This window comes from Vollenhovia emeryi, unplaced genomic scaffold, assembly GCF_000949405.1.
Source record: "Vollenhovia emeryi isolate VEMERY1.0 unplaced genomic scaffold, V.emery_V1.0 DF939258.1, whole genome shotgun sequence".
Classification (NCBI taxonomy): domain Eukaryota; kingdom Metazoa; phylum Arthropoda; class Insecta; order Hymenoptera; family Formicidae; genus Vollenhovia; species Vollenhovia emeryi.
The window spans coordinates 46,004-57,973 of NW_011967108.1; the positions used below are offsets into that span (position 1 = coordinate 46,004).

Sequence of the window (11,970 nt, forward strand, 5' to 3'; positions counted from 1 at the left end):
TGTAGCGCGTCTCTACGTGAATAAAAGATTTCCCGCGAATAATTGCCAATCGCGTTCGTTTGTACCGAGTCCACTTTTCCGCGTCGTTAGCGCGCGAAGGAAAAAAGACGTCAATGGAAATTGTCTGCGACGCGCGAGACTTCTGCTGGAAGGATCCCCTTACCAGCCACGTTGCACGCGACCACGCAATTTCAGAGTTACGAACTGGCCGGCGCGACGGTCAGCCAACTCGCGGCTCTAATTGGTCTGCTTTGCGTCGCTTGATTGCATACAAAGTAATTAAAAGTGTCGCCATTCTGCCTCACCTATCGTCAAACGTCTCGTCTCTCGCCATTCAATACTAATCGCCCCTTGTAAACTCGCTCCCGCGGCCTTAAACGGCGTATTTGCCTTGCATTTGCATGCTATTATTGCAGCACTGTTATGAAGCCGCGTGTACTTACAAGTCTACGTTATTCTACACAGCCGTGTGCAAAGTTCACGCTCATTCATTCCGCGATCATTCTCGACGGCCAAGAACGACGGGAGTCAACGATCTGAACAAGTTGCACAAGCTACGTTTTTCTACGAACACGTCGAATTATTGCGCGAAAAAGCTTGCCAGGGGTAGAAAGTTTCGCGGGCGGCAGATGCCGCGCGTAAAAATCTTGTGCTAATTAGGCATTATTCTGTTTACGTGAATACTGTGAATATTTTCAAGCAGACGGAACAGTTTTTCAGGCTTAGAATTCAAGAGCTTATTTTCAACCCATTCCAGTCATCTAAATCATTTTTTTACCTTATATCTTTAAAAGTTAAAAATTATGAAGTAGAGGGGTATACTTCAAGTCACCAGTGATGAATAAATAAGATTAGGACTTTAGTTGATCCAACTGGCAATATAATTGATAGAGTGTTACATTAGATGCGACGTATCGACCCAGGAATCAGGTCCTTATCAAGCAATCAAACTGCAAACCAACATGTCACAGCTTATGTATAAATGTTCATAGAGTGTATATTGTAGCAGATACATAAATCTTTGTCAACGCAGTAAATCGACAGGCATTTTTATAATATCTTAAGAGAACAAGTACGCACGCTGCGGCGTTTTAGTTTGAAGTTAAAAATTATGTGTTACGAAAACCTGCGAAATACTTCATATACACGTGAGTACACGGAGAGAGGTTTCTTTTAAAATTTACCATGAAAATTACGCAATCGTGGAACAACGTAGCATTTTGAAGAAGCTTTGAGTGAGATTTTTGAAACTTTGCCGTACATTTTACTAGTAAAATGTAAGTGAAATTTAAAAAACTCAAAATTCTTCGAATTACCATCTTGTTCCGCGTTTACATGATTTTCAGAGTTAAGAGAAAATTCTCTCCGTGCACTAATGTTTACTCTCTCGGTATATTTAAAATTCAAGATTTAGGAATAAAACATCTCTACTTAGCAGGGTTGGCAAAATTCCACATTTTTTGGATAAGTCCATGCCAGTGGTAAAAACCGGTATTTTCCGGAAGTAACGCCAGCAAAAACTGGCCTTCTCTATTAAAAACGATAAGTAGAAAACTTTTAGGAAGCACTGTTGTTTCCCGCATAAACTAAAAATTAATATAAAATTTAGTATCTCGGAAGTTCTCGTTTTAAAAATATGTATTAATTTCAATATGTATTAATATGTATTAATTTCAATAAAACAATTTAATTAAAAACTTATTATATTGATTTCTTTTTAAAATAATGATTAATATCTATGATTTAGTATTCCAAACAAACATCATTTTTCATAAAGACCATAAAAATGACTAATATTTATATAAATATATTTTAATCAAGTATTAGTGATTTTTATAATTTTTGCCAATTTATTCCGTTGGATAAAGTCCGGGACGGTAAAAGCTAGAATTTACCATGGTTGTTTTCACCCCCTGGATTTTTCCAGCCAACCCTGCTGCTTAGGCCAGGTTTCACCAAACGTCGCTTAACTTTAATCTCAGTTGAATTCATGTTTGTCTCTTTCTGGAGTAACAGTCGGAAGGAGACAGAGAACGAATGAAGCTAAGCTTAAAGTTAAGCGACGTTGGTGAAACCGGGCCTTAGTCGCGGAACGAAGTTAACGTTAATCAACGATGACGCTTCTGCTTTACAGCGAAAATCGGCTGGAACTTACCTGGATAGCGGGCCACTGCTGATGATGTAGTGAGTGTAGTAGAATATACTGGCGATGGAGACGAGCAGCAGCGCCAGGACGCAACGCTTCACCGTCGCCTGCTTGACGACGTAGCGCGGACCGACGGCGCCTAGTAGAGGAACGCCAGCTTCGCTCGCGGATATCTTCATCACCATCGTCTCACTCGACGACGTCTCTGCGGATGCGACAACGCCTCGACGTGGATTATCGCAAGGTTCCCGTTCTTAAGCGAGTCGCGGGACGTGTTTGCCCGCGGCGTGCAAACGATGCCGCTACGTCAGTCAACAGATCTGCCGGCGAGAGGTCAGGTAGCAGCTCCAAGAATTGTCGACGATCCCCGGCGAGCCGGCCGTTTTCCCTCGTCCGCACAACGTAGAGCACCTTCGTCGCCATGGACTCGCGTTTGCAGTCTCTCTTCGAGCATTGACGCGCGACATTGAGTCGTTTCAACTAACATTAATACGTATATTAATTTGTAACACTAGCTTCTCTCTCGTTTCGGGCGAATTAACTTGTACGTATCTTCCTGACGAAGGTGATATCGGTGGATCCGAGTACGCGAATACTCCGATTCGTGGGAAACCAGTGGTTGGAATCAGGTTAAACCCCCAGCTCGGGGGCTACTCGTCGTCTACCTTTTGGATTCCACGATCAACCAGTTCCCTTTGACGAGGGAAGTTAACGAACGGCATCGAGTCGGGACCTCTCGACTCTCGATGCGCTGGTCGAACGTTTTTTCCGCGGCAGAGGTAAATCTACTTAGACCGGCAAAGGGAATCCTGACGCGAAAAAATTTCGAGACGATCGTACTTGAGACGGGAATACAAAGTTCATTAGACCCGCTTAATCCCGCTGGCGTCGCGCACGTTCCGGGACACAACGGCGACCCTCCCGTTCGAGAGTCTCGATCCAACCGGTCGCGAACCTGATCGGCCCCGGATCAAATCCCCTCGTCCGTCCGTCGGGTAACATGGATGACGTCTCAGCATTGAGGAACTGGACACCACTTGTTGCACCTTCGAGAACGCGGGACGATCGCCATTTCGCGAGCAGCACGAGACTACCTAGCAAGGCCGTCGATCGCGAGTGGCGATTCTTTAACCCATCTGGCCGGGTCACCATGGACCCAGCCGTTATCGAGATCTCAACGTCGGGACGCGCGACACCTCGTCATCCCCAGGACATCCGCGAGCGCGTGTTATCGCGACGCGGCGCGTTCTCTCGCGGGGCAATCGTCGCGAAACGCGCGGCGTCTCATCGTCGACATTTCACAGTCATCCTGTCTCCGGGTAATTTCGTCGTAAACGAGCGCAACTCGCGCCGTTCGGCTTTCGTGCCTCGGAGCAATTCGCCGCGCGGGAGACGCCCGGGGCGAGCTTCACATCCGTGTCCTCGCGAATTCTCGCGGACCACCCGGGCTCGCTCGCAGGATAGCTGCCGCCCGTTTCCGGTGTCGTTGCACGGCGAGCGGGTTCACGGCTCAACCATTTGTTACGGCGCACGACCGCCCCTAGACACCATCTTGGACCCCACGACGTGCAAGCAAACCGACTCACTCGTAAATTTCGAACGCTGCTTCGTGTCTTCCGCCCGACCCTCTTCTCATTCCCGCTTCTCTAGTTGCCCCCCGTCGCTGGCCCCCTTCCTCTATCTGTCAATTAGGAACGATGTACAGGCGCGGTGTTCCTTAAGCGAAACAATTTTCGGAGTTTATTTCCTTGAGTCGACGACCCTTCTCGCGCGACGTTGCACAGTCCCATGATGTCGCTCTGTAACAATCATAGAGAGAAAGAATTAGAACAGACGCGCAGCGCGACGACGCTGGTTCTATTTCGCGGTGTTCACCAGCCATTGATTTATAGCTTAGAGCGGCGGATAAAAGCTTTGCGTCTCCCAAATTGTTTCAGGATTATGCAAATTGGTACAAACGACAGTGTCAATTCGATTCGGTAAGGCGAGAAGAGACGTTCGCGCGAGTCATCTCGGAATAATTAAAGCGACTAGATGTGATCGCGGAGCCTAACAGCACCAATTAATCGGCCGCAGTACAGCCGTAGCGTAGCAGTGCGGAGTTGGCAGCTTTCTCCGGTGCCACTGGCCTCCTCCTGACTAATTTTTTTCTCACCGGTTATACATCCGCCTTCAGCAAGAAGTCCATTAATCAATCCCCCCCTCCGCAGTCTCCTACTCTAAACGAGCGGCCCCCACGGCGATACAAACTTTCGTTTTATCTGTTGTATTCGCGCGAGTCCATTCGCCGCCGGACTCTCCGTCTGATACGAGAGAGGGTGGAGTGGAAGGGGGGGGGAGGAGGAAGAGGAGGAGGAGGAGAAGGAACGAAAAATGCGATAAAAGGCGCCAGGGATAAATTGAAAATGAGACTGCAGGGCGGTAAGAAATGCGGGAAAACGTGGAAATGGATAGAATCGATGTCAAGGAGACCCTCCGGAAGAATATCACCCTCCGCGCAACTCGGCGTCCCACCCCCCCGCGTCTCCCGGGAGCTGACCCGACATTTTTCCCAGGGAAAATATTGATACCGTCCACAGAACGCGCCAAGCTGATTTCGAGGAATCAAGCGGAGGGGCAGGGCGGAGAGAGGGAGAGAATGGATGCGCCGGCTTAAAAAAAGACTTGCTCGCGGAGGGCGGGGGGCGGGGGGGGGGGATCCGCGCGGCGACATTGGCGCACGGAATTTAATTACACGGCCGGAATGACTGACACGCTAATGGGTGGACGGGGTAGCTCGTCGAACTTTGGCAATACCTTCCCCGCTTTTCTATTCCCCCGTCCTCTCGATCGTGATCCTCCGGTTCTTTGACTCGCTGACGTGTAATGATGGGATAGTTCGCTCGGAATGAAACTTGGGCGCTCGCGGCAAAACGAATGCCCGGCGCGGGCGCAACGCGCGAAGATGGAACAACTGTTACGTGCTTGCGTGCTGAAGGGGAACATAAAATGGACAATCGTCGCGTTATCTATTGGGCTGATAATTTTTAACGCGCACGATACACGCATAATGTAATAAAAGCGATCGATGTGACGAATAAACGTTTATAATATACGTAGAAACAAAAAAAACTACTTTTTTGTCGAACAACACCTTCGCCGTTTGATTACACGGCTGTAAATTTGAGTGCTGCAAAGATGCTGCGCGGAGGCCATAGGATAATAATATCTTTCTAAATCTTCCGCGTGCGCGATATCACAAAATGTATTCAGCTGGTTGCTCCGTGTTCTTTGGACTCTAAGGTATTCATCTTGCTGAACGAAGACAGTAAATGCAATGTACAGCTGCAGTTACTCGGTCTCTATTTAGATATATGACAACGTCCATAATAAATTCTCGGTTCTTCTCGAGCACGTTCAATCCCGTAATATGTTTTCGTTCAACGCGCGGAAGCAACCCTTCTCGCAGATTCCGTTTTGCGCGCAGTCGATTCGTTTATTGCACAGAAATAATTCCTACGGGGTTCCTTCTCGATTTACCCCGTGCCGGGTGCTTAATTCGAGAGACACGTTTTGGCTCCCCGAGAGGGTCGTTAGTCGGATGCATCACGTGCGCGGATTTAGAGGGAGAAGCCACGTAGGTGCACCAGGGCCGAGATTGCACGAGGAAACTACTCGATTGGCACGAAATGATTACCGGAGGTTCCTCCCTGATTATTCGTTCGAACGAAACCATCTTTCTTCCTCGCCCCTGTCGAAGAATCTTGGCGAAGCTTCCTTCTCTTCGTTCTCCGGGTTTGCCCGGGCGGATCCAATTTCATTCAAGCTACATAGAATATTCCACTATACACACGCGTGCACACACACGCACACATACACACCCACACACACACACAGACACCGAATGCCCACACGGCGAATGTATTTCTAAGTAGCTGAATGCAACATGATGAGGTTTTAATTTACAAAATGCGTTCCGTGTAATCAATTCCAGTTTCTTCTTTCAATTTTGTCTTTTTGGGGAGGAAAGTTTCGACGGGATTGCCATCGAGAGTTAATGAGGGACGTCTCTCATGAGGCAAACAAAGGGTTTTGAACATTAATGCGAGATGAGAATCGATCTGGTGTACCTCGACGCACGGGCGGATTTACAATTATGCTGCATAAATGTAGTATCGAGTGTAGAAAATTGATAAGCTAGACGTAACACGACAAAAATGGCCAATCTTGTTTATGAATGTTTTATTGCACGTCGGATGGGGAAGAATATAGCATTGATCGGGAGGTGTCGCATGCCCGGAGTTTCTTGCGGCATGATTGGCGCGCTTCTCTTCAGTTTCGTCGTGAAACAAAGCACTGTGAAAACGGAAATCTCCCAAGAGAGTGTTTCGTAAGTATAGAAATCTCCCAAGTGAGACATATTTCTCGAAGATAGGGCACGCGTGAAATTTATCACTTCCTCCGCAGGAGATAAAATAAAAAAGATAATCGCGTTCTCGTCCCGACGTAATTTTTCACGTGTTTTTACGCAGAAAATATATAATATCTACCAGGAGTTGAGGCATGTAGCGGACTCGTTTGACTTTTATGAAAATAAATCACCGTTGACAGCGAATAATAAGGGGTCGATTTTGTTTTCTCCTTCAGAAAATTTGGATCCTTATTTTCCGAGCCTACCATCTCGAAATATCCCGCATACGATATTATCAATAAAGCGAGTCTGAGTTTACGGGATGTTTCGTAATCCATAAAAAATCCTATAGAGGATCACGTATTAATGCGCGGCTCGACTGCCATTATTCGGTCGCGTAGTCGCCAGCATCCGAGGGCCACGCGTACAGTCCTATTCATTAATGCCTGGACCTGCATTCTCATCATCATTTTTCCCATCTACACAAATCATTGAGTTTCAGGTTGTATGTATCACAGACTTCTACGTACTACTTTGTTTACTTAACAAGACATGGCGGAACTCTTGTCTCACTTTTCGGCTCGAAGGTAGCAGTCTAGTAGTATATATTTATATAAGCGCCATCCAATCAAGAATTATATAATTTAATTATTTGGACGTATTTTGTCGGAAAAAGAATACATTTTTATTGTCTCCACCAAAGTAATGATATCATCGAATTGCGCCAACTAAAATGGATATTTATACAAACTAGATACTTTCGTATTTTTTAATCTAATAGTATATATAGAAGTCTGTGTGTGCTACAGCCTGAAACTGATTGTTCGTAACAGGGCCTACTTGAAATGGCCCCCCCCACGTTTTGCCATGGTACAAATGCGTCGAGGCTACGTGGTCGAGGAAATCTTGTTCCTCTCAGTTTACCTGCTTAGGTTGAGGCTGGACTCAGGTGTGACAGACCAGAAAACGTCGATGATAATTAGCCTTTATTAACACGGCTATACAGGGTTACAAACGAGTGCTTTCCACGGCGGGCTATGGCGAACAAGGGCGAAATCTTCTTCGTTCTCGTCATGGAGAATGTATAAGGAGACCGAACTAGGTCTGGATCACGTCACCGAAAGTGGGCCGACATTTTTGCCATCCAGTGAATCAAAATTTTGCCACTTGTAGCGCTGGCGTCGCCTTACGCGATTAAGAATTCGCTCATGAGTTACCGATCTTGATCTCACTGGCTCGTAGATACAGCGTATAACCTTTGTTATCTGGGGATCGATTTTTGAAACTTAGGAAAAATACAAAAGTGAGTGAATACTAGAATATTTCTAATTTCAACCTGTGAATTCGCTCACTTTTGTAATTTTCACAAGTTTCAGAGATATACAATCCATCTCCTCATCTTATTACGGACGTATCGAGCCTACTCGAAACTTGTGAAATACGCAGTTTAAAGGAATTAATTTTTATTCTGGTAAGTACGAGTAACAATTTTTTATATTTCAGTAATCGTAGTTCGAAGAGCAAGAAACTTGAAATTATTCGCGGTTTTACGAATATCGTATTATAGTCTCGAAATTGATATAACCTCTCGTACTCTATCATTAATATACCCACGAAAGCTTCATGCATATGACAACCATGTGTCACGTACGAATGCGAATGGAGTTAGTTGATGACAGCGCTCCCAGTATTGCTTTTCAGAATGTCTGGCGGGCACAAACATCGGCCCATTCTGATTACGGGCAGTTCGGTCTCCTAAAGGCCTTCACACATAAAATTCCGTAAGGACGTAAAACGTAAGCGTAAGAAAATCAACAGGTTGGATTTGCTACTGCTTGCGTCATTGCCTTACGTTCTCGACTGTGATTGGTCGATTTTCTTATGCTTACGTTTTACGTCCTTACGGAATTTTATGTGTGAAGGCCTTTATACATTCTCCATGGTTCTCGTCCACGATCGCTCGCTCTCACGGAAACGCCCGAGCATAGCTCGGGAAAACGAAAGAGGGGGGGGGGGAAAGGGGCCTCACTACATCGCGGCCGGGTTCGCGCGGGAAATCAAATCTGACTAGATGCTTAATACTGATCGATGTATAGATGAGACTAGAGATTGTAAAAATGTGAATCCTAGTAAAACCACGGTATAACTGGTAGGTCCAATCTCTGTCGAACCCTTTGATCTTTGCTCCCGATCACGTGGTATCCCGCCATGTCTTTGGTCCAAATCCAGCAGCGTACGTGCATAGTATAACTAGTAGGTCCACTCTCTGCCGGCTCCTTTGATCTTTGCGGTCCCGATCACGTGGTATTCCGCCATACACCCAGGCAGGATCCAGCGACGTGTGTGTGCGTGTGTGTGTACGTACTCATCAAAGCCACACTACCGCACATACAACTTTTCTCTCATTGGTCTGCCCAGAGCAATGTCGGATGCGCAGAAGGGATCGACGCAAAACGAAACAAATGACGGAGCGGACCCACTACTTCTACTATGGTATGTGTGTGCGCATACTCGTCGAACTGCACTACTGCACATACAACTTTATTCCCATTGGCTGGAACAACAAAGTGTCGGATGCGCAGAAGGGATCGACGCAAAACGGAACAAATCACGGGGTGGACCCAAGAGTTATACTAAAATTGAGGTCCAGGTATTAATGAACAGCACTGTACGTACGTACATTGAGCCTGGATATATTGCCGCTCTATCGGGCGTTCAAAGCGTTAATAAAGGAATCAGCAACGTACGTCCGTCGCGGAATTACGGCGAGTTCGGCCACCGGGACGACTGATAACCGAAATTTTTATTTCACCCGTCGCAATATGTCACGCCGTGCTGCGTGATCCTTGGATTATAATCTTTCCTACACAGAGGCGTACACCCTGTTTTCCTTGCCGGCCTGCATTCGGCGGCGAGCACGAAAAAACAACGGCCGGAAATAACGCCTATTGCGCTCGCCCGGCTGACCGGTCTCCCGCTTTCCGGCGCAATTCGTTGCACGTACACACGCGCGGCGCGTTTCTCCCGCCCAGCACACGCGGGAACGTCCGCGTGTACGTATGTATTTTTAGTCGGAATAGAAGCGCGAAATTAAATCCGAGGAACGCGTACGCACACACGGCCATCCCGAGCACGTTCATACGCCGCCTCCTCCCCCTCCCGCCCCCCTGTTGCTGCGGCCGCGTGTGCGCTATGATATCGCGATATAATATAACCCGGCCGGTGCACGACGTCTCGCCGCGACTCTCTCGCCGGAAGCGGACGGTTTTTGGTTTGGTACCTGCGCGCGAGCGAAACTTTCGCAAGATATAACGCAAGTCACGCGAATCGTCATTCGCGCGTGCTTGACGAATGATCTCGATGCGCGAGTTAAAGTGCGCGGTGCCGAAACTGATGCGCCGGCAACGAGATGCGCGTTACAACCTAATAAGATCACATCTTTGCGGATTACGGAATTAGACGCGCAAGGTACCATAAAGGCCGAATCAGACTAGCATTTGCAGACGCGGATTGGATTGGGATTGGCGATTGGTGATTGTCCTCTAGCCAATGAGAGCAAAGCAGCCAGCGATTTAATCGACTCTCATTGGCTAGAGGACAGTTGTCGATCGCCAATCCCAATCCAATCCGCGTCTGCAATTGCTAGTCTGATTCGGCCTTTAGACGGAAACGACGGACATTTTTAGTCGCGTCCCGGAAACGCCAGAGTTGCCTAAATTGCAATAATCTGACGTACACTCGAGGGGGAAATCGCTGAGGGCATTGTGGTGTACAGATTTGCGGCATTACTGGGCATTACTAGGCATTTTTTGGGCATTAGGCCTCGCTGGGGCATTATAAGGATAAAAGGAGAGAAAATAATAGCGAATTCGGTTGCTTGCACTAGTGCGCACTTGAGTGCACACTAAGGCTTGTTTACAGTCAATTCTTGTATTTGAGAATCGTCTTAAATATCTCCTGAAATATTTCGTAGCCAGTAAAATGATCTGTACAGCATCCACGCGGAACAACGTTTGGCTAAATACTCCTTGAACGTGTATTTAAGACAAAGTTGAGTATAAAAATTGACTATAAACTGGCCTTAGTGTGCACTCAGTGCGCACTAGTTCGAGCAATCGAATTCGCTGTCGGATAAAATAAGATAAAACAAGATGATAAAAGAAAGTAATGGGTATTAGTGGGCATTGGTGCACAAGATTTTGGTCAGCGGTTTTCCCCTCGGGTACACTCGTATGCACAAACGCTAATTTGCAACATTTTGGGAAGATGCTGGAAATGGACACGCGAGTGTGTCTTTGCTTCCGCGCAGGAAATCAAATATCCTGCTTGATAATTACGAGCCACAGTGCTGTAAGAAACGAGCGTGTCGCGTAGACGGGCGAGGAAATTAGCTAGGAATTTACATACTGCTCGCTCCCAAGAGCGCAACGCGATTATACGGAAAGGCTTTCGAGTGTCAAGGAGACACCTGCAATCCATCGAGTAACATGAGAAGAACTACATATATTAAAACGACACGAAAGCGAGGCAATATTCCCCGTGTAATTAAAGTTAGGGAGAAAAGAGAAGATTTATATTAATAAATAAATGTGCAAATTGAAGTTTACCATATAACTTGAACATTAATATGAGAAGCAAAGCACGTAGAAAGTCTTGATCGAGAGTTTGTTTTACAACAAATAAGAATTGCGCTGAAGTAGAAATAGAATATCGATATCTACAAATTAAAGTTCGCTATATAACTTGAATATTAACATGAGAATTGTTTGAAAATGTCAGAGGTTAACTCTCGATGACAGTATTTCATTTAAGCGTCGTACATTCTGTGTCTATGTAGGTATTGCATTTATTGTTCCTACTCGTAATCAAGTTTTCACATTGTTAAGTTTTTGTAACACCAAGTATTATTTTTGGACCCTAGCCTCACCGAGGATGCCCCGAAAATGAGTCGAAATGTTTGGATATTAATTAATAAAGTGATTAAAAAGTTCTACATTGGATAATTTCGCACGAACACCTGCGGTTGGCGCACGCTGGCCCTTTCTCCCTACCTTACTATTAATATGAGAAGCAATTCTTTTGTCCATTTTTCCCGCAAAGAATTGTTAAAGTACCCGAATTTATGTCAAGTTAAGGCACGTAAAAAAACGAAATCGAGAGTTTGCTTTTAGAACAAATAAGATTTGCGCTGAGATAGAAATAGGATACTGATATCTACAAATTAAAGTTTATTATATAACTCGAATATTAATATGAGAAGCAAACCTTTTTTCCATTTTTCCCGAATAGAATTGTCAACGTATCCGAAATTATGTCAAGTTAAGGCATGTAAAAAAACGAAATCGAGAATTTGCTGTTAGAACAAATAAGAGTTGCGCTGAGATAGAAATAGGATACTGATATCTACAAATTGAAGTTTATTATACAGGGTGAG

General features: G+C 45.8%; 1 protein-coding gene across 2 annotated transcripts in view; it reads right to left on the reverse strand.

The window, feature by feature from the left end:
* Positions 1-11,970, reverse strand: part of LOC105559715 (bifunctional heparan sulfate N-deacetylase/N-sulfotransferase-like) — a 360,679-nt gene that overhangs the window by 37,326 nt on the left and 311,383 nt on the right. For both annotated transcript variants that reach the window (XM_012008223.1, XM_012008222.1), the window contains one exon: positions 2,156-3,945. In XM_012008223.1, coding sequence (XP_011863613.1) covers positions 2,156-2,331 — 176 coding nt within the window. In that variant the 5' untranslated portion in view covers positions 2,332-3,945. The remainder of the gene's footprint in view (positions 1-2,155; positions 3,946-11,970) is intronic.